The sequence below is a fragment of the Pavona decussata genome, unplaced genomic scaffold (assembly GCF_977016875.1).
Source record: "Pavona decussata unplaced genomic scaffold, jaPavDecu1.1 SCAFFOLD_214, whole genome shotgun sequence".
Classification (NCBI taxonomy): domain Eukaryota; kingdom Metazoa; phylum Cnidaria; class Anthozoa; order Scleractinia; family Agariciidae; genus Pavona; species Pavona decussata.
In genome coordinates, this window is record NW_028145619.1 from 2,010,001 (window position 1) to 2,033,439 (window position 23,439).

General features: G+C 38.7%; 2 protein-coding genes across 8 annotated transcripts in view; one reads left to right on the forward strand and one right to left on the reverse strand.

The window, feature by feature from the left end:
* Positions 1-22,738, forward strand: part of LOC146460196 (prolactin-releasing peptide receptor-like) — a 61,318-nt gene extending 38,580 nt beyond the window's left edge. For 4 of the 7 annotated variants that reach the window (XM_085088511.1, XM_085088512.1, XM_085088513.1 and 1 more), the window contains 2 exons: positions 15,153-15,210; positions 18,695-22,738. In XM_085088511.1, coding sequence (XP_084944637.1) covers positions 15,177-15,210; positions 18,695-19,815 — 1,155 coding nt within the window. In that variant the 5' untranslated portion in view covers positions 15,153-15,176 and the 3' untranslated portion in view covers positions 19,816-22,738. Of the gene's footprint in view, positions 1-12,276; positions 12,626-14,755; positions 14,929-15,152; positions 15,211-18,694 lie in introns of those variants that run through there. The other 3 variants (XM_085088510.1, XM_085088516.1, XM_085088517.1) reach the window with 3 other exon arrangements.
* On the reverse strand, positions 4,501-5,418 carry LOC146460201 (octopamine receptor beta-2R-like). Its single transcript, XM_085088321.1, has one exon. It carries the CDS (start codon positions 5,416-5,418, stop codon positions 4,501-4,503), a length of 918 nt encoding a protein of 305 aa, XP_084944447.1.
* Positions 22,739-23,439: the final 701 nt, after the last annotated feature.

The following is a 23,439-nucleotide window of genomic DNA, read 5'->3' on the forward strand; positions in this document are numbered from 1 at the left end:
CAACGACTTATTAGTGAGACTGAACAGGAACGCGATTTACGATTACAATCGCTTCGGACAAACCAGGAACAACGAGTGATTAATGAAACCGAACAGGAACGAGATTTGATTACAAACGCTTCGGACAAACCAGGAAAATCTCATATAGCCAGTCTCTAGGCCCGGGTCTCTAATTGCTACAATGTAGATATTTTTTTCCTTCTTAAGGTAAGTGATTACAAGAAAAGTACACTTTCGAAAATTTAATTTCGACATAAAATTTATTTCCTACATTTTAGTTCAGTTAGTGTTGCCAGTATAGATGTAGCATAAACATAAATATTTACATTCTAACCTCTACTGCAAGGTAAGTGACAACAAAATTGCAGTTCAAGGTCAAAACATAACCGTTTTGTCATTTAGTACTTTTTGCTTAATATCAAAATTGCAACAGTAAAAACAACTTCATTACTGAATGGTAAGCAGATGAGACTCAGGGGAATGGAATTTTTTGACGAAAATATGGTCATTTCTTATCCATTCAATTTCCCCCAGTCTTGCCTCGCAACTATTCACTGAGCACTCGTTACAAAGAGAAAATTACATCACTGCAATAATTGAAGGGGTGTGCGAAATAAGGCCCTAAGTGACTTTTGATGTAAGGTCAAATTCTCCATTTGTTTCACGAATACAATGAAATTTGGAAGTAGAATTTAGCAATTTATAAGAAGTCACTTAGCGTTTTTTTTTCCAGGAACCCCTTCAATTACAATCACTTCCCATACTGCCAACTGAAATTTTCTTCTTCAAAGCAACCGCAATCGCATGTTATCAGTACATATTTTGTTTATGCAAATAAAGCAGTTGCAACTATAACAAATGTTGTACTTTATGAGTTTCACTTAATGATTAACATGGACGATACGGGGGAAGGGGGGGGGGGGTGGGTGCAGGGTTGGAGAGCAAAAAGATGAGCTACAGTTACATGTACCATCTTGTGAGAGCTCTCTGTTAAATATTATTTGCAAAATATTGTACACTTTTACTAACCCTTTTTAATTTTGGTGTCATAGCAAAACACTATCCCCTTATTGTTTTTATTTCCTTAATTCTTATTTCCTGTCTGCTTGACAGTGTATTGAAATTATGAGGAGAATTTAAAATAATGCGGCTCACTTCTGAGAGTGAAAGGATTAGTGAGAAAGGGAGACCGTTACGCACGGTAACACTTAACCATGTCCATGGTAGCTATTACTTTGCCTTCTTTTAAATGCTAACACTTTATTAAGTGATTACTTCTGAAATCCATGAAGACTAAGGAGATCGATGCAATTTATAGAACCTTCTGGTCAGGGATTCACCATTACAAGTGTGAAGGGGGGTGAGGGGGAGGACTTTCTGGAGAGGTATGTCAGTTTTTTTTTTTTCACAGCCAGCAGGGTGCAAGATTTTTTCCAACCTTGAAATCCTTTTTCCTACTTCCTTTGTAATGCAGGATTCCTTTTACTTAAACTTTGGTTCTCCACGATTTTTTACCCTTTTTCGGACACCCCACCCCCTCCCCCCAATGCTGCATCCCTAACGTGCCGTTAACTACAGTGTATCAGTCCCATAGTCTGTGGGGATGACATCACACAGAGTGGGTGTGGTCAAACCAATTGCACAAGGGCAGGGTCATTGGCTCCTGACGAGGGTGGGGTTGTTCAAAGGGCACACTCCGGGAGGCACACTATCCTCTCCATCTCTATCATAAAGAAGGAGGCAATTGATATTTTCTAGCTGCCCTTTCCCATTCCTTCACTCCAAATCAACTGTCCCTACCCCTAGCTTCGCAAGGTTTTGCGAGTCACGTATTTCTAGTCTTTAAATTGATCATTGTAAATTCTTTAATACAGGGCCGTCTGGATACCAGCCTTGTTGCTGACTAGAACATCCTGATTAATTAAAGTTACTTACCCACATATTAGTACTGCGTCCCCAGCGTTGTAAGACATAGAGAAAAAATTGCAAACCCGATTTGTGTGGAAGAACACTTTTTTGTATTTAGAGAACTTTATTTTAATCCAAATAACAAGAGAAATTACATAAGTAACAAAAAATACAACAACGGTAACAACGAAAAATACAAAAACAAAATACAAAAAAGGTATGATGTTTTAAAGGAAGTGTACGTGATGTTGGGTGACGTTTATTCGGAAAGCCCGCTTAACACGACCGCTAAAAATAAAGATTAAACAACCCTTCAACCACTTGAGGTATATCAAAAACGCAAAATATGTGGATCCATTTATGAACACCTTGTCTGAAAAAGTGACTTAAGATACTCTTACGGTATCTCTTGTCTGGTTCTATTGCTAGCAATTATAAGTCGCGTGTTTCCATTGATCTTTGTTAAGTTATATAAAATTGCTTATATACAAAGATACTCCCTTAGGGTTTTTCCAGCAGAACTGAACTAATTTGTATGCAGCTTTAGGCTTGCGAAATCGCATAATTAACTGACTAACGGTGCGTGACTTTAATAGTTTTTTCATTTCTTCGACATAGATGGGAGTAAACGGTTTTGTCTCCCAGTCGCGGACAGTTAAACAAGCGCTCAAGGCAGCTTGAAGATCAATAACGTTGGTGGAAAAAGCCATTTTCAACGGTACTAACGTTTTGAAAATCGGAAAAAAGTTAATTTCCCAGCAAAGCAATTGCAAGAACGATAGCGCTTTCAAAATCTAACCGCTTTTTATTCAAAACAGACAATATAAATCTTAAGATCCAATCAGGGTGGGTATAGAGCGGGCAAGGGTAGGCATGTCTATCGTTTCCTTTGTGCAAAAGTGACGCTCATTGGTAAACCTCGGCACTTATTAGTATGCAGGAAGGCATTTTTCCCTAGGTTATAACAATAGGTGACGTCATACACTCGACCCTTAGGAATATTAATTAAGAGGATACAAGGGGATCCAAGTGGATCCACTAACGGCGCTTATCTTTTCTGAAAGTATACTACTCATCTCGTTTGTTACAACTACGAAACTAAATTGCTGCATTGTTTAGTTTCCTCATTCAAATGTCTCTTACGTTTCCGTCTGATAAATTATAGCGGCTCCCAATTGTTTTTCATATCACATGATAAATTTTCGTCTTGAAGTGACAACATAAAAATCCCCTACTAGTCTCCCAGGTAAAAAATTTCCCCTCGTTCCTTGCTTCAAGTATTAAAAAAAAGAATCAAACTGTAACATTAAAAACCATTACCCCAACACGAACGGGTCAGATAGGAGTTTGAAACCTATGGTCGGGGACACAATTTATGACACTGTTTAATTGTAATCGAACGCTAACATGCACTTGAAAGCATTTGATTTGCAGACATTTTCAATTGAGTCGTATCAGTCTAATTCTCCAGACCCCAACAGCACCAAATCTGACTATCAGCTTGTATTCGAGTCTCCTTCAATCAAGTGATCAGCGCCTAATTTCTCCTTACAAAGACAGGCGCTACGAATGGAGAAAATCGTCAATTGGAGGCTTTTGCCTTGATACATCGCGATATTCTTAGAACTTACATCACAAGGACAGTATAATAACAAGGGAAATAAGATACGAAAAGGTTCACTCTTGAAGCTGGTAAGACATCGCTTCAAGCTCTAAATCTACAATATACATCGTAAATTCGGCGTGTTCACGAAGTTCAACTTTGGCCGAAAAGTGTCATCGGACTTTGGTCATGCCCTTCATGTGTAGTTAATGAAATAAAGGCTCTCAAAGTTCAGTCTAGTCCTTACTATGGGTCCTTAAAATGCTTCATCTTGACTGGCGAGAGTTTCTTGGGTCTAGTGAAATATTAATATATTCGACCTTTACTTGGCGAGTGCTATTTCTATCTAGATTTCGCCATACTTCCTTAAAATATTCCAACTTGAGTGCTGAGTGCTATTTCGGTCGAGCCCTTGCCATCATCATTGTCACTCTGCATAGCCAAAAGGGCTCGTGGGTGGACGTTAAGAGGCCCAAGGATACCTACAACACAATCCTGCCGTCGATCAGCCATTCTTGCCGCTGAAACAATAAGATAAATCCCACCGGCCACTCTTCAAAATTTGCATACCCCATTTTTCTTGGCCTTCCTCTTTCTCGTTTGCTGGGGATTCGCCCGTGCATACGAAGGACGTTGTGAAGCCGAGTGACATGGCCGAAACATTTAACCATGCTTCTTTGATTTACGAAAGCCGTCTCGGTATAGCTCTTGTCAGCCTTGAGTGGCGAGTGCTATTTTGGTCCAGCTGTTACCATGATCCTTGAAATATTCCATCTTGAGTGGCGAGAGCTATTTCGGTCTAGTTTTTGCTACGATCCTAAAACATATTACAATATATCGAGAGCCTCCTCGGTTTAGTTCAAAGCCAACCTAAAATATTACATCTAGAGTGACGAAAACTGCTTCATGTGTTCAAGTTCTGTCAACTGTGTCTAGATTACCGGGCTGAGTTTAAAGTATGCTTTTGAAAATCATATTGTTGGCGATGTCTATCGAACGTTGCAAAGCCCAATCCTTCTCAACACATTCTTAACCCTTTTTCTGAAGCCTCTTTTGCGGATTGAGTAAATGATTGGATTGAACACTGAGTTGGCAATAAAAATACAACTCGTAACCAATTGAACTTGGCCTGGAACTCGGACGGTTTCTTTGTAGCGACGAAAGAAACTAACTCCCCAATGGGGAAGTAGGCACAGAAAAAACGCGCCAATGACAATAAAGGCGTCGACAGTCGCTTTCCGCTCTGTAATTTTCTTTGTCATATTTTGCTGTTGACTTTCAGAAACGTTGAGGCTTCTTATCTGAACCTCTATGGCATTCATCTGAGCTTTCGCCGTCTTGTGGACCAACCAGGTGAGAACAGCGATTCCCACGAACGTGAACCCAAAGGTGACAGTAAAGTACCCTGCAATTGCATTGCCCTTTACCGTAAATCCTTGTTCACAGCAAAACACTTCAGAATTGTAAACGTACTTTGCAGAATCAAGAAACAGAGTGATGGCAAGTGGAACCGGGATGATCCAGATGAGAGCTATAAACGCCATTCTTGTTCTGGTAATGGCGCCATCATAAGTCAAAGGCGATTTCACTATCGCATGGTATCGATCATAAGAAATCGCAATCAAATGAAGAAGTGTGTTCAGATAGAAGTATCTGGCAAAGAAAGTATCCACAGAACACATTGTTTCACCAAAGAGCCATTTCTCTTTCGCTATACTTGAGAGGCGGAATGGGTTGATAAGTATCAAAACCAAAAAGTCTGAAACTGCTAAGCTAGCGAGTAGAACAAACCGCATCACGTGGAATCTTGTTTCCAAGATGATCGTCACAATTACCAGTAAATTACCAGGAAGTCCGATCGCGCTGAAAAGAGCAAGGAATGCTGCAATCACTTGAGGATAAACCATCTTGAAAAACAAGCTTCCGGCCGAAAGAAATAAATAAAAACACTTTTCCGTGTTTGGTTGATATGCATCTACAGCTTTCTCCTCTTAATTTTTTCTCAAATTGCGATCTGCGTCAGTCAGTTGATGAAAAACCGTTTTGAAATTAAAATTAAAAAACATCTTTGAAAGGAAGGAAGACAAATTTCTTCGAGAGAACCAGGGCAGAGAACATTCCTTGCTGAGGTTAATATGCGTCTGCAGCCTTCCCTATAACAGGATAGCACTAAGTTTCACTCACAAGTGCTTGACCGGTACGTCAAATGACACCCCCGCTTATGTCAAATTCATCATCATCAGCCAACTACACTGCAGTCGGTCACGAGCTTTCTCCACGCCTTCCTGTCTTTTACCATGCTTCGAATCTCTTCTGTCGTTGGTGAGTATGCCTGGCTGATTAAGCTGGTAATGTACTGATGAAACATCAGCTTTGGGCGACCGGGCTTACGTTTGCCATGTTTAGGATGGAAAAGGGCGTACCTGTTGACCATTTCATTCTTTGGTCTCCTGAAAATATGCCCTAAGAAGTGGAGCTGTCGTTGCTGAATCAGCTGGTTGAGCAGATCTTGTTTCACTTTCTTGGGGACTTCTTCATTCACGATGAAGTCCATTCTCTTGTTACCCAGGATTAATCTACAGCAGCTGGTGGTGAAGCTGTTGAGCTATGTTAAATTACGGGCTTCGAATCACCTATATAAATTGTTACATCACCGTGTGCTAAACTGTAAAGGCTCTTCATTCCCAATTTTTCTTCATGGTAAATGGCACAATTTTTTTGGTGACGTAACAGCATAAAAACTGAACTCTATTGTTCTAAACTCTCGTTCCTTGCTTCGAGTCACAAACTTCAAGTGATAAAAGGAATCGAACAGGAACGTATCAGAACATTTCATAATATTCGAATATTGTTAGCTCGCTTTCCATTTCCTCGTTTAAAATCAAACTAAACAAGTTTTCCTTGGTAGTTATTAGCCTTCTTTTTTCTCACAAAATATTTATCTATTTACTTTATTTTGGTAGAAGATGTCAAAATAGGTCTTACAGAACAACCGCTATACAAGGTTTCACCTCGTTAGAGTAAAAACAAAGCAATACCATGCCTATAGCCGAAAAAGTGACACTTTCAGGCATACCGAGCTGTTGTACAATTAAGCTGAAGAACAAGAAACTCTGCTGACATTTTCAACTTTATAAAATCTACCTTAAGCGTAAATGTTATGGCAATCGCCAAAATTTACAAATTTTCGAAAATTAGAAGAAATGTATGGGAATAACTGTTTTTGAGATTGCAATATCTCGCATGTTATTCAATGAAATTCAATTCTGTTTGACACTGACGCATTTCTTACAAATAAAAGGAAGAAGCCTTATCCTATAAGCCTTTTGATTTTTTTTAAGCTTTGTCTCCTCCCAAGTATCCATTTTCCTCCTGCATTTATGTATATTTGTTTATATTTTTCCCTACAAAACAACAACATTACAGCAACAACAAAACTTCATTATAATATATGCAAGCAACTAAATTAATACAAAAATAAACTGATCCACTCGCAAGTAGTTGACTTATCGAGGTGGGGGAGGAAGAGAAAAAAGAAATTACAAATATCATACCGAAAAAAGTTTAAACTTAATTACAACGCTAGCTGTAATAAGTAAGGTAACTCTAATTGTAAGGATTATAAAATGCGAAATATAACTTACTTTGCGAAGACTGATTTAAGGGGAAAGAAAACTGAACATTTTTAAAATTTTGTCAGTTGTAATAATTGTCAATTGTATTGAAGTATTCTTTTACCCACTTCACGTACTTGAGGAAACTAAAGCTGTGAATATTAACCCTGTTATACAGCGTTTCTACAACAGGCGGGTTATTTTGGAACCGCGATAGTATCACACTCTCTTATGCAGCTCTCTGACACCCTAACACTCAAACAAAGAACGAAGTGCAATATTGCAAACGCACGCAAGTCGGCAACTTAGTGGATAGATAAATCAATAGTTTGTAGGCTGTATTATGTGCAGTAGCTTTACGTACAATAGTTTTTAATGAGGAATTCGTATTTTATATTTTGCAACTGTGATGCTCTTTGTTAATTTTTGCTTTGTTTTTAAATTGATCATTGTAAATTCTTTAATACAGGGCCGTCTGAATACCAGCCTTGTTGCTGACTAGAACATCCTGATTAATTAAAGTTACTTACCCACGTATTAGTACTGCGTCCCTAACGTTGTAAGACATAGAGAAAAAATTGCAAACCTGATTTGTGTACAAGAACACTTTTTTGCATTTAGAGAACTTTATTTTAATCCAAATAACAAGAGAAATTACATAAGTAGCAAAAAAAACAACAACGGTAACAACGTTAATTAAATTGCTAGTCAGAAATCCCATTCAAGCAACCATTGTATTATTTGTTAATTAGGAAACCGATCCAAATTAACTATTAATTTGGATACCGAAGATATTTTGAAATAATATATTCCTGAAAAAATCAGCATTATTTTTTACCCTTAAATAATACACAATATAATTAATAGGTAATAGAACTACACGCTTGTCCAATTTGGAAATAATTGGATTCAAAAAATTCCTCGGACTATTTTTTCTCATCCAATTATTTCCAAATTGGACGGCATGTAGTCCTCTTACATATACAAAATACAAAAAAAAATACACAAAAAAAAAATACATAAAGGTATGATGTTAAAGGAAACTGTGCGTGATTTTGGGTGACGTTTATTCCGAGAGCCCGCTTAACACGACCGCTAAAAATAAAGCTAAAACAACCCTTCAACTACTTAAGGTATATTGAAAAAGCACAATGTGGATCCATTTATGAACACCTTGTCTGAAAGTGACTTAAGATACTTCATCCTCACTGCTCTAGTACGCAGCTCGGCCATTCGATAAAAAGATCGAAATGTGGAGCAGAGACATGAAACTCGCAGTTCTAGAGAGAAACGAATTCATTCGATGACATGGCCAACATCGTGAATGAAACAGACTTTATAGTTCTGTTGCCTTTTGCGTAGGTCAGGGTTTTTTCAAGAAAGCAACATCAGCTGTCATTGATAAGAAGATCTAAAGCCCAACATCCCAGACAATAAATATACCGCCGTACAACAATATCAAACAGGTTCGCGTGATCAAGATCATTTCACAGATTGTGAAACAAGAGGAGCCGCAGATAAAGGATTAACCAGCATAACTAAAGAGATCGAACAGGAGAAAGTCACGGACGAAGCCCCTTCAAGATCCAATTGCCAAACATGCGATTAAATGCAGGGTTCTGCTCATTCTTTTACAAATCTTGAATACCAGGCTAAGCCCCTCACAAATTTACAAGAAGCAATCTTGGTTGACAGAGTGATATCAGAGATGAAAAGTAAATTGCGAAGTAGGATTCGTGCAGACTTTAACACCGCTGTAGGAATTCTCGCTGCGTTCATTCTCCTTGCGACGAATTAAACAAAGCGATTACTGTTCAGCGTCAGAGACAAGCCTGCGTTCCTTGTACGACTACTCCCTAAGCTCCCTTACTGTATTAAGCTTCTCCTAGCTTGCATTTTCTTCTTTAATTTTCACTAAGCGTTTTGAAATGTCAAACCTAAAGATGTAGACACCGGTGCAGTTTCATCGCTATTGAAAAGCACGCAAGATCTTCTGTCTGTCAGTTTGTCCCAATATCAGTTGTAAGTTATTCTTTCTGGAGAGCCTTTTCCTGCCAAACTGTTTCATTTTTACATTAAAACATACTGAGGAATGTCGACACAAACATGGAATGCAGATTGTTATAGTTATAACTGACTGAGCTCTCAAAACCTCGCGAAAAGAATGTCAGATTTTACTGAGCACGGAGTAGACACTGCCTTACTCAACTTGCAAAAATATTATCCGCTGACGGACATTAAAATCCGGCACAGGAGCCCAGACAGGCGAAATAAGCGAAAATCTTTTATCTTCACTGATATCTAAGATTTAGACACCTTGCACTGATCCAAGTTTCCTCAAGAAGACGCAGGCATTCACTCCAACTCATTCAAAAATTGTACAACCCAACTGATGCGCTTGCACTGTATTGTGGGTGAGTTACAAACCAAATTAGGAATGGACAATAACAAGGAAACAAGACTTCAAAACGGCGGAGTTGTGCTACAACTATCGACTCAGTCCGCAATTTTTTATTTTCAGTTTTTTTCCCGCCTTGGGCTTGGCTGCTTCTGTGCGGACGCAAAAGCAAACGGGAAAATCTTATAAGTAGCGGCAATAAATATATGAATAAATAATAAATAAATAGATAAGTAAACTAGCCAATAATAATAGAAAGGACCAGGAGGTTAGGGTTAACCGAAAGACCGACATTAACGCAAAAAAAAAAAGTTGTGTTTAAACTGGTTTCAAACCCTCTATGACGTTATATCATATCATATCAGATCGAATTCAATCACTTATCGTTACTTCCTAAAACTTTAGTTAGAAATTAAAATGATGCTCATTCACTTCCTTTGCAACTGAAGCTTCAGAAATTATGAGTGAGCCAATCAGAAATCGAAGCAAATAAAAGGAAACCGGCGCCAAGCGCGCGAAAAAGCGTGTGAACAATTCGCGATTGATTTTGCTTTTGCTTCTCATTGGTTGAGAAAGAGAGCAAACGTGGATCATTTCGACACTCGATTCAATCTAACTGAACCGCTCTAATTGTTGTTTTCCAGGGAAGACACAAATGTGTTGCGTACATGATAACAGTCGGCCCAAAGAACGCGCTTTTGTCAAAAATAATGGCAATACCTTAAACAAACAAGATCACGTAATGAAACCATTTTGGTAATGTGCTTCAAACGTAATGTATCGTAGGCTTTATGAAAATCGTACCCTAAACCGGAAAGAAGTGGTATTTGTCATTTAAGGTGCGTTCGATTGACCCTATTCCGGAATAGGAATACATACCACAATGACAAGAAATCCCTCTTAAGAGAGAACTTACAAAGATAACAGCGATATTTACTTTGTTGGTTTCCATTTTCACTTAAGAATTTGTTCATGCTTAGCGTGTGTATATCGACTTATGGATACACGTGGGAAGTTTGGAGAGCACGAGAGAAACCGCGTAAGAGCTTCTCTCGGCTATGTCTTGAGCAACCTTACCTTCTTGAGCTAAAAGCAAGAACCAAATCTTTTATAACATAGTGACAACAGAGTGGTATGCCCAAAACAGGTTTTATTTGTGCCGGATTGATAATACAAAATTCTCTGAATGCGCTGCACAGGAAAACAAAGGTTCTTATTGGCTGGTTACAAACACGCCACAATGTTATGGTCTGAACGAGAACGTTTCATCTGAAATTGTCATTGAAAATGAAGACAAACGAGTTTCCATGGCCACAGAATGATTAAATACTCAAATGTTTAAGTCAAAGTTAAAGGCCAGATTCATCACGATGTTTATGTTGTGCACGGTACAGTTGGAAGAAGACTCAATTCCAAGAGAAAAGTCGGGTAGTTCTTCACTATTTTCGTCCATTTCTGGAGAACCTTTGTATAAACTAAGCCACGGAAACCCGAGTTTGTCTGGTTTACACACGTCATCTTACGGCCGAGCGTATGTTGAGAAATGTACCATGATGACCCCAACAGGAATAAGATAGGGAAGCACTTGCGCCATGCTATAAAAGTTTTCGAAATTCTATTACCGTGATTAAATCAGTGCGACTGATTTTCCTGGTTTTCAACGACTGACCAGGGCAACGTAATAGGATCAGTTTTACGTCTTTGGGTAAAACCTGCGCTGATGTTAAAACTAAGTATCTTTCCTCTTACACAAAATGTTGCTAGAACACCAACAGGAAGTTGTTTTATCGAAGGGATAACAAGCCATTATTAGTTTTTAACGATTTTTGAAGACCTGAAGTGAAATATATAAAAATTCAAATATTTGAACCGCAGATGAGAGAATGAAGAAAGGATAGAACATCGCAGTTTAAGCAACTGCTCAAACAAATCCTGAAAAAAATTCGGGCTTAATCGGGATTCGACTACATGGCAATGACCAGGTTATGCGGATTGCGTCAGGCTTTCCTTCGCAGCTGCGGACGGTGCCTACTTTTGCTACTACGCATACGTTCTGCGCATCTGGCGATGGTCCGAGAAAGTCGGGTTTCTTAACGGTGGTGCCTGCTAAAACAGAGATATTTTGGCGCGGTTTATAACTACGCGGAAAAAGAAGATCTTGGCAAGGGTTATTGGAATCTGAAAAGAAAATTAGGGGTAACCATGCATTTTTCAGATATAATTAAGCTTCGTATTGCGAAACATTTCGTATATTGTTTTGTATTTTGGCGCTTTTTAGAATTATCGTTGCTTAATTATCTCTAAAATAGTGCGTGGTTACCCTCTAGCCATTAACCACGCAAAATACTTCGGAATTAGTAGGCTTGCGGATATAACTGAGATGCTTTCTCATTTATTAATAATACAATCGATCAGAGTCGTGGGAAGAAATTTCACTCTCCATGCAATCCACTCCATCTCGGCCATCCACGGTAGCCAAAGACAGTTTTTTTTTCTCAGAAAATCGCTAGAGTAACTCAAAAGAAAACTGAGCCAGTATTGTGAGGTCTCCTTTGATTCCAATTTTTTTGTTGTTGTTTTTTTGGTTTTTTTTCTTTTCCTTTTTTTAAGCTTTTTGAAAGTAAAACCAAAATAGTATACATTGCGCATTTAACATTCGTATATTTTGACATATTATTTATTTCACTTTGGATTTGTCTTTTCAGGTGTGTGTTAATTTTGTCTATTTATTTACCGGATACAAATGAATCAATCAAGACGGCCGGAGAATGAATTATTGGACTCAGCAAGGACTAGCAGGCCAATGACGTACAATTTTTATTTACATACTTGGATACGTCAAAAGAAAAAGAAACAGATGTTTACTATTTAAATTTTTAAACGGATGATTTGCTTTAATTAGTCTATTTGTAACTTGTGATTGGTTAATAACAAATATGCGCGCGCATTACTGTAATTGGACTGTTTGCAGATTTATTAACCGGTGTCGAGAAAATCACGACATTTCTCGCTGATAACGAATCTCGGTCACAAAACAGGAATCCAAGAACAGACAGAACGTTGCTTTGAAAGTTCACAAGGCGGCAAATACAAGCAAAACAAGTATGTATCAACAGTTAAACTCTAAAAAGGATTGTGAAAATTTGTTTCCATTAAACAGCGCGCAACTTACAGGCTGGAAAAGGAACAAGAGTCGCGCTTCTTTTCGGGAAGGTCTCAGTGCTAAAAACCTTCAATTTGCATGGTTTTTCCGTTAGGATTCAGTCCACAGAGTCAAAAGGAATAACTTCTTTCAAAACCGTCACGTTTCACAAGCGGAATGAATCGGTTAAACTTAAATAATATTTAAAGAAAAGCCCGAGAATACAGGACATGTTAGAATGTTGTGAAGTGCACGTACGTGTGGCCAAAGTAAGCAGATTTGCAGGATTAAATAAGCTTTAGTAATATAGAGCTTTAGGCTCAAAACAAGGTTAAATTGGGGTTAATTAAGCGACAATTCCGCAAAGAATGTCAAGATTTCTTTTACATTTACAAGATTAAATAGGCTTTAGTTGTGTACAACCAAGGCTCGAGACAAATCAATTTTTTTAGGGTAAATTGAGCGATAACTCCGCCAAAAATGTACAGAAATCATCATATTTATTAGTTGCGTTTGAAAACTCAGTTGTTTTTCCTCGTCTTATGATTTTTCAGACCATCATCCAAGCGTAAACATTTTGAGCTTTGAGTTTCATGAAGATATGCAGAGAATTAATCCCAAATATCTCTGATTGCCAAAATAAAAACGTGACCGAGCATTTTCTCTATGTCATCTTTCCAAGTATTTCTGACACACGGCCATCTCTTATCTAAATACACAAACTCGGGCAATTTGTCGTTCACCCAGAAAAGTGGGTGGATCTCGCAGCCACCATTTTAACTCAACTACATGAAAGGGTCCAAAAACAACGAAGCGTCTTGTGTCTTCGCGTTTTCCAATAGGAAAAGACCGGTTGCCAAAACAAAAGAAAACAGCCCGATGTAATCGCATTATCTTTTCTTCAAGCTACGCAATCAGCGGAATATCAGGAAAAGAATCTATACATTTTTCTTTGTCTCAGAGTAATTTAAACTGATGTCAATCGGGGGTAAGTTAGTTTATGCTACCGTAAACAAGAATGGACAGCCTCGAGGGATGTTGTTTTAAGCCATTTTGGTCTAAAATGATTTTGGATTTCAACCAGTTAGGGCCGGAACAGGTCATACTTTGCACTCTGATATGAAGCTGGGTATCATTCATTGCCCTATTGACCTTAGGGTAAGATATACGGTACGAAAATTCTTAGTTCATTGATTGATCCTGTCGTTCCAAAATAAGCTTAATTTTATCGGTTCCGACTCATCTATTACACGTCTGAATATTCAACCATGCAAGGTTACGAAAAGGTTGCCATTTGCCTGACCGACAAATAGGCCTAATTCTGCATCAAGCTTGTTTATTTGTACTCTTTCATTTGATACTCGACAAAATATAACTCTTTTTCGCTTCGCCTTTTTCAAAAGGGGAGGGCTTGCCAAGCACAAAAAAAAAGCAAACAAACAAAAATAAAAAAAGAGAGCACTCATTGCAGCTGGCTGCCTCTATAAACTAAATAATCAACGGAAAATCGTGACAAAAAAAATCTACCCTTTTTTCATTCTGCCGCTGAGTCTTTGACGCAATTGGAAGAATGCATTTTATCTTCATGTTTATTTGTTTGTGATTTTTGTAAGCACAAATGGAAAACCCAGCGTGGAAAAGACGATTGCTTTAATATCGTTAAGTAAAATGCACACTTGGAAACCTTTAAGATTTGGAAAATCTTCATTGACATCGCACCGGCTTCCCAGCTTCTCAGCTTCTCAAAGATACTTGAGACAAAACACTTTGGCAAATTATCTCGTCTCGTGGACAATAAGACTTGACAGAGATAAAAACGATTCAAAAAAAAAGTGTTAAATCTTCAATTTGTTCGCGTGCATTAGCGCAACTCTATTCGTTACAATAACCAGCATGCCAGAAACACTTTAAAATTGCTAAGTGATAAATCTATTTGAATAATTGATCAAATAAACTTGGCGCCAAAATTTGACAAGTTCGCAAACACATTGACAGCTCCGAAACTGATTACAGAAAGACTCTGTTATTCGCAGGACATATTTGATTTCATTTGTTTAAACACTTTTTTCGCAACCTTTTAACTTTTTTTGAACTACATACGATTTTTTTCTTTTTTTGGCTCTTAACAAGACGTAAATTGTTAAATTATAGGATGTATTCAATCATCTCCAGAAAAACGCCTACATTTGATTAATTTCAATGGTGAGGAAATTGGAATGACGAAAAAGTGCTATTTTGTGTCGGCTTTAGAAAGGAAATAATAGTAAGATAACTGCGCTGGCCTTTTGTTATACAAGAGCCTGCCAAATGTGTCTGTAAGATTTTTTTCTATCATTTTGCAACAAATAATCGTTCTCGCGCGGTATTTACATAAGGAAGCATGCCCTTTTGGTAGTAGATACCTTTGTTTACTCACGACAATTCCGTCGTTCGGAAATTTTCAAAGCCACTGTGTTTATATGTCTTAATTTCTGTTTGTCTCAACAGAAATTCCCATATCTTGAAGCCAACATGAGCAACGTTAACAATACCACAGCAACGAATGGTAAGGCTAATAGTTAACACGGCACCAAACGAGATTATTTGAGAAAAAGTACTACAAATGTCGTTTTCTGATTTCTAATATCGTTTTTGGACCTTTGATTATTAGGGATATTTGATCTGTTAGGATGCTTAGCTGAATTTTTAGGCCGCAGAAAATGTCACGTGACAGCTCCCCCAGCTATCCCCGTAATTTTAAAACGAGCCGCTCTTGGTGTTCCGAAAATCCTAGCTGCCCTTATTTCGCCCTCTTAATGACATTTTTCGTCCCTTCTAACACAAATTAAAAGGAATTAACTTTTCATCTTACTAAAATTTAAGAAGAAGTCACTATTAAAAAAAAAAACACTAATTTCAGTTCTCTTCACAACACCATAGAAAACAATAGTTCCTCTTCACGATTTAATCGGAACTTTGAGCGCTCCGAACAGATGCTCACCGAATTGTATCGGTGGGTGCCTTTGAGTTAAGTCCTTGTCTAGTCCAGCAACAGATTCAACGGCGGCGGTTAGGTGAATGTAGACGCGAAAAAAGCCGGTTTCCTCTGCATAAAGCGATTTGGAGCATTATTCATCCCCGGCTGAATAAACGCTTTTGTTAAGGTTCACTCACAGTTCACCGATTCTTGCTTATAAACCAGATGGCGTGCGTTTCGCAAAGCTCCCACAGTAGGTTTTGGGCCAAAATTAAACGGTATTTTTCGTGTCCCTTCTCTTCACATTGCCGGTTGTTTTTCGTACAAACTAACTCAATGAGTTCCTTAATCATTTGCGGGAAATAATGACTTAATTAGTTTTTTTTTCTCCGGTGTCGCGAATCGAAAAATATTACTTTTGCATTGACATTGTATTAACTTAAAAAGCTTTAAAAAATATCTTTGGTTTTTGATAATGACGTTAAGACAGCGTCGAAACGTGGTCGTTTTTTAGCCATTCTTAAATCTTAAAATGATTTTAAGTGAGTTTTTTTTTCACAGTTGTTTACAGTCAATTTACAGTCTAAGTCACTTCTTCCTCGCTTTTAAACCTATCAAAAATTGAATTATTGGTTATGAAATTTGAGCAGAGTTTGGGAAATGTACGCCTGGCGAGAGAGAGACAACGAGGGACAACATTTCATGTCTAAAGCAGCCAGGCATGACACAGAGACCAGTCGCCGAACAACTGATCCTCCGACAATCTTGAGATCGACGCACCAGTGAGGTGCGAAGGACAAAGAACCTTCGGTACCTTAACAGGGGATTGGAATGGGCTCCCAAGTGGTAACGTTTAACGAGGGGAGGGAAGATCATGTTGTGCGCATAGATATGGCTTGCGCTTAAGATGCAATGTGAACTAAAACGTGAATTCGTCCTTTTTTCGCACCATCAATCAGGTTTATAATTGTCTCAAGCCGAGAACCCACGCAAAAAAAGTGTGTGGGTTTATTTTCCTGAAGAAATTATTTTCTGAAGAGTTCGTGATCAAATTCATACAGTGCCACTCTAACAAATTTGACTAAGTGACGTCAAGTCCTCAACCAGTTGATAAATTCTGCAGATAGTTCCTTAAAACCTCGGTCAAACGGAAACATTTAATTCAAATGTGCAATTGTCGACCTGATGGTCTGAGTTCGATGACGCGAGTTTGAGTCTCACAAAGCATCGTTTTAAATCTTATCTTTTCTTTTCTGTTTTTCCTTCCTTTTGGATCACAGATCACACACGGAAATAAATTTGATAAATAACGCAGTTTTATCCATAAGCTTCACTTGATTTTTTTTTAATTTATTGTACAGCAGATATGATTAATCAACTTACTATTAGGAATATCACTCACAGTCATAGCGTCGAGTACTTTCTTGCCGGAAATTTTCGCGTCATTAATTTTTTATCGCTGTTCCTAAAATTGAATTGTTGAAACAGGCCGTGATTAAGAACTTTGGAGATGATAACTGAACATACAATCCGAAATGTCACTTAATATCGCCATGGAGTACTTAACTACAGGAAATTTTTGTTTATCGTTTTTCCAAAAAATGGGTTGGGATCCGCCCATAATCAAGAGCTTTTGAACAGGAGATATAATCAGCCTACACAACACAAAATTTTCCTGACAACTGTAAAGCAATTGTTGTAGCCCTAAGTTCTGTTTCAAGCTCAATTCCTGACGTGGTTTTTTTCTTTGCACCCTTTGCAACGCCTCACATTATTGTGTAGAGTACAAATGAATGTTGTGTCTACCACAAATGATAGATCAGAGAATTAACTCTGCAGTGTGTGTCTAAAGTTAAGTGCTAAAGTGAACCCATGAATTTCCTACTGAGCTTTGCCCAGGTAAGGAAATGGGAGATCGCAAGAGACAAAGAAACAACTCTTTGACCTCGGCGGGAATCGAACCCACGACCTCCGGACTTGATCGTCCTTTGCTGAGCAACGGACGTAAAATCGTGCTCTATTTCTGACTTCCTTTCTTTATATGCATCGTTTGCAACGCCTCACATTATTGTGTAGGGTACAAATGAATGTTGTGTCTACCACAAATGATAGATCTGAGAATTAACCCTGCAGTGTATATTAAAGTGCTAAAGTGAACCCATGAAATTCGCGAGTCACCACCGAGATCAAAGATTCTTTTTTCTTTGCCTTGTGCAATCTCCCATTTCCTTAATAAGGCTAACGCTAATTGGGAAATTCATGGGTTCATTTTAGCACTTTTTAATGTGAGATAAAACATACACTGCTGAGTTAATTCTCTGATCTATCATTTCTCACATTATTGGTCGAGTGAACAAAATGAGCGAGCAACAGAACAATGCTCCCTGCCCTTGAAACAATGCAGCTGCAGGTTATCAAGATCCAATGAAAGTAGAGCTTTAGAACTGGTGCAGGGATGCTGTGACAGTAAACGGGGGCTTAAGGCCCGTTTAAACGGTTTCAACATTTGCTTCAACATGCGTTCAACACAGTTGTTGAACCAAATGTTGAGGGCGTTTGAACAGGTCGTTAAACATTGTTGAAAGCGTAAAAAAATGTTGAAGTTTTTTGAAAGTGTGTTGAATCAAATTTAAACTGGTTTAAAATCTTTCATTCAACATCGATTCAACATTTCCTTTGTTTTTGAAAACGTTGAATGGCGTTGAAACCGTTTGAACACTCCGTTCATCCAACATTTGCCCAACATCCGTTCAACTTTTGTTGAACGAATGTTGGGCAAATGTTGAAGGCGTTTAAATGGGTCTTTACCTGAAGGAGTGCGCGTGCTAAAAGAAGGGTAACTGATTGTGAAAACACGGTACAATATATATATTTGGCCAAAAAAGGCCTAAAAGCGAGCTCCACAATTCCTTTTTAATAGCAGTTGTAGAAGTCTGCTTATTGTATGAACGTAATAACCTTGCAAGTTTCTCATCCTTTCTGCAGTTATATATATTTTTAGTGCATATGCGGCAAACTGCTCATCAATAATACAATAACAATGTAATACAGAAATTCTACTTCTCACTTTTAGGTACAAACATCACCCTTGGACAAGATTACTCCACTTCCACACAGCAGCAGCTCGGCGGCGTTCCAGCGGATATCAAGATTGGCATGACACTGGCGTATGCCGTTATCTTCCTTGTCGCTTTGTTGGGCAATTCCTTTGGCTTGTTCGTGGTGTTAAAGAAATCATCCATCAATGAAACAAACTTATTCATCGCCAACATGGCTGTGGCAGACCTGCTTCTGACTCTCACGGTCATGCCTTACTCCGTCGCTTTCCTTTATCGTAACACCCGTTGGTTTGGCGGAGTATTGGGAAACGTTACATGCAAAATGCTGTGTTATGCCATACCTATTTCGATAGCGGCCTCGGTCCTTACAATGCTGTTCATTTCGATCGACCGATTTTACGTCATATTCTATCCCTTGAGACAAAAGATCTTTCAGAGGCCGAAGATCCTGTCAGCGCTAATTTGGATCATATCGTGTGTCATAATGTCCCCATACGTGTTATTTTTTCAAATCGAGTATAAACCACATGAAAAAAGTTACTATTGCACACAGGTGTGGCCTTGGGCAGATCCAAACGATCAAACATTAGAAGGAACTTTTCGCGTGCTCAAGATATTTCACATCTGTGTTTTTATCATGATTTACGCGTTGCCGCTCTTCATAACCATCACTATCTACATCTTGATTTGCCGTACGTTACTGCTGCGAAAAATTCCAGGAAACGTCACAGACAGTAACCGCGCCGCGGCTGAAAAATCCAAACGTAAGGTTGTACGGTTGTTGGTCATCATATGCGTGGTGTTTGCGCTGTGCTGGTTTCCAACTTACGTGAATCATTTTTTCTGGTACGTACGTCATGATCTAGGGCACTTATTACCGATGGAAGTTCAGCTGGTTTTTAGCTGGATAGCCCATGCCAATAGCGCCATCAACCCCTGCCTTTATATTCTGTTGAACCGAAGTTTTCGCAATGAGCTGTTTTCTATTTTCGCCGATTTATGTCCACGAGAAACAGTGCCGATTACTGTCGCAACAACACCAGCACGCGGAAATGCAACTAGGGGATGGATGGAAGGCCAGCGTATTCACTGTCCCGAAGCTCCGGAGAGAATAAGAGTGATTTCAGTAACTTAGCGTTCTCGCGGCAGTCAGAGATAAAACGGGCTGCTCGCAGCGGAGGAACCCGAGGACGAAAAGACCTCGTTTACAACTCGAACCTGTGGATCCAACCAGCGGCTTATCGGTGCCAGACGATGACGTCATCCTCAAGCAACCGAGTAGTAGGCTCGGTGAGAAGCCACAAACGAGAGCCCGCGAAGCCAACAAGAGGTCTTTTACAACACGAATCCGTAGATCTATTCAGCGGCTTCTTGATATCTGAAAATGACGTCATCATTAAGCTCGTTTCCAGCTTTTCTCAGATATATTTAGTGCAGACTTCTACTATGTTCACGGTGACACCTTGAATTGACGATCAGAGAGGCTTTTATAAACGTCATCCTTCGGACGCCACTGTACACTAACGTGCGGTCTGCTGTGTTTTTCAAACATCTCCCCATTTACGCTGCTAAACAATCCAACATCGGATGTATATACATACATTTATTTATTTGTAAATGGTACATCTCTCATTTATTCATCACAATCCAACATTGTTGGACCAAATTTAGCCGGGACTTGAATTTCTTCAAGCGAACCCAAACGATATAAATAAGCTCGTATCACTGACTTTTAAGCATCTTTATGGTATCAACATCTTGGTAAATTCTCGCGCCAAAAAAAAGAAACGCTGAAAACGCTTTTGAACAATAACTTGTAAATAATAAACCAAAAGCGTTCTTGAACAGTGAGCGAATGTCTCTTCTTAAACTGATTCCCTCGAAATAAGAATTGTCGTAAAATTTTCTCTACGGCTTTCCATGATCGTTGGATGGTTCGTAGTATTTCAAAAAATGCTATAAAAAGAATAGGTCACCATGCTCGCGGAACTGAGTTACGATCCACCCAAGTTATCCCATAATTGCTTGAAATATTCACTTTTAAATACGAGTCTATTTAAACAGTTCTTGCCACGTCTGGTGGAAACAAGAATTGAATATTAAAAACAGAACTTAGTAAAACGTTATACAGTGAATGTACAAGATGCGACTAATCCCTAATGGCACTTTCCCGGGATACTTAATGTGAACGCTAAAAGGTCACGACGTTTCGGCCTCTCCTAGGCCATTTTCAAGTGCGAATAAAAAATAAAAAACTTAGCATTAAAAAGGATACAAACAGTTTAAAATTAGTAAAAATGTCATGAACGCTAAAATGTAATAAGACATGTCAATTCTAAATAAATATAAAGTTAAAAAAGGACATAAAACAATGAAACAATGAAGCAATAATGAGGCTCGTTAAGAACTGATCTAAACAAATAATTTCGCGCGGATGGAATCAAACTGTTTGTTTATGCATTAGTGTTAGTTTCAGTTCTTTGTTGAAAAGCATTCAAAAATAAGACAATCAAGTTTTTTCTGACACTTTCTTAAAAATTTAAAACTTCGCGCAATGTCATTTGGGCCATATTGTGCTGCTCTCTCGGGTGGTTTCGGATTGCCAATCCCTTAAGTTTCTCTATTCGCTGGTGAAGGTGTCGGCACGTGTAACCGACATAACCTGCATCGCAAAGGCCACACTGAAAATGATACACAGCGCATTGTTGATTCACAAGGGGTGGCTTGTCTTCCCTCAGTTTTATTTCATCCTTGATCTTCCGACTTGTGTACGCTAGGCTGATATCCAAATTGATCTTCCGACTGAGGTCTCCAAGTTGTCTGCGCACTGCGTTTGCAGATTTCTGATCTTTGAAAGGCAACAACGATTCTGATTGGGGATTCTCCCTTGCTCCCAATTTCCCAATGCGGCCAACCTTGACGGAAATCTTAAGCTCTCAGTTCTATTAAACAGTTTTTTGTGTAGAAAACTACTATCAGCCAATCATGAAGTGAGATTACATTCAGCATCACCGATCTGTGATCGATGACAGGCGATAACAGCTCCATAACCATATTGCACTGATTGCGTTTTTGATTCCCAGTGCGCAATTGTTTAATATCATAATTTTTGTTTCTCCTTGGTCGTTTTTGAGTTGTTTTTTGTCAACAGGCCTCCTTTTTCCAGATTCAAAATGAAAAAGGATGATTCAGATGCTGGTACAAGTTGTCATCTCATCAATGATGGATTGTTAGCTGTAATTTCATGCAATATCTTTGTGGAAGGTTACATGAATCAGCATACCACATCCCAGAGCCAACCTTGAATATGTCGTTCAAGTTTGTTCGGAATAAAATCCTAAGTATGAATATCACGTGTAATTTGGAAGCTACCTAACAGTACGTTTTATATGGCGTTGTGCGTTATTGGATATTTTACAAACAGCTTTTCTAGAATCTTTCCCTTGTTAAGCTCATTCTAAGTCCAGGTTTCAAATCTCGACCTGTGTTTTTGTATACCTACCTGAACGGGTGCGGTTGTTTTCGCAGTGACTTACTAAGGTGTGAAACAGCTTCTAGCCTTCTGCTGTTTTTGTATCAAAACGAAATACAACTTTTTGTTAACCGGACACGTTATTTCATTGACTTTGTTGTGTTTGATGTTGACAATTGTCTCACAAATGTCTACACTACAATGAGCTGCACTCTCGACATAAATTAACGGTTAACTTGTTGACAATACAATCTAATTTCAAGTTCGTTGGAAAACTTGAAAATAATATTTTCGTGTCGGACAAAACAGGATTTGATTATCGTCTATTTTCACTTTTAAATTTTCCGGGACGTCGCCATTTTGGATTGCATGATGTCATATGGTGACCCAATTGTTTCGCACAAAAGAACTTATGCTCACTGATCATAAAATCCAAAAGGCGGCGCCAGGGAAATTTAAAGCGAAGATATTCAAATGTAATTTTTAGGTCAGTTGAATAGTCTTTCCACTTTTCAAAATAGAATTTAGAAGTAAGGCATTATTCCCTACGATTGAACATCAATTTGTTGCCAGAGTGGACTTTCCCTTTAAGGCTGGTTTCCATATGATCGCAGATCGCAATAAGGTCTGCGATCGTCTGCGATCATATGGAAACTACTTCTGCGATCGTCTGCGATCCTGCGATCGTGATCGCAGAAGATAGAACCATGTTCTATCTAAAGGCTGGTTTCCATATGATCGCGGATCGCAGATCGCAAACAATCGCAATTGATCGCAGACGATCGCAGGAGATAGAACATGGTTCTATCTTCTGCGATCGTCTGCGATCACGATCGCAGGATCGCAGACGATCGCAGAAGTAGTTTCCATATGATCGTAGACGATCGCAGACCTTATTGCTATCTGCGATCTGCGATCTGCGATCCGCGATCATATGGAAACCAGCCTTTAGATAGAACATGGTTCTATCTTCTGCGATCGTCTGCGACGATCGCAGACCTTATTGCGATCTGCGATCCGCGATCATATGGAAACCAGCCTTTAAGCACTAACTGTGAAAATATACTTCTGTATTAAGAGGCACCGTCCTTAATTGAGGGTAAAAATGTGCTAGAATACAGAAGTATTTTGCACAGTTTAGGACTATGGGAGAAAAGCAGATCTTAGTATGGGCTACTGGAATCCAGAAAAAAAATTGGAAGTAGCGGGGAATTTTTGAGAGATAATTAAGCAACAAATATTCTAAAATGCAGTAAAATACAAAGCAATATATGGCGTTTTTTTCCA

Excerpts from the sequence above, each read along its gene's own strand:
- LOC146460201 (XM_085088321.1), bottom strand. The coding sequence starts at position 5,418 with ATGGTTTATCCTCAAGTGATTGCAGCATTCCTTGCTCTTTTCAGCGCG.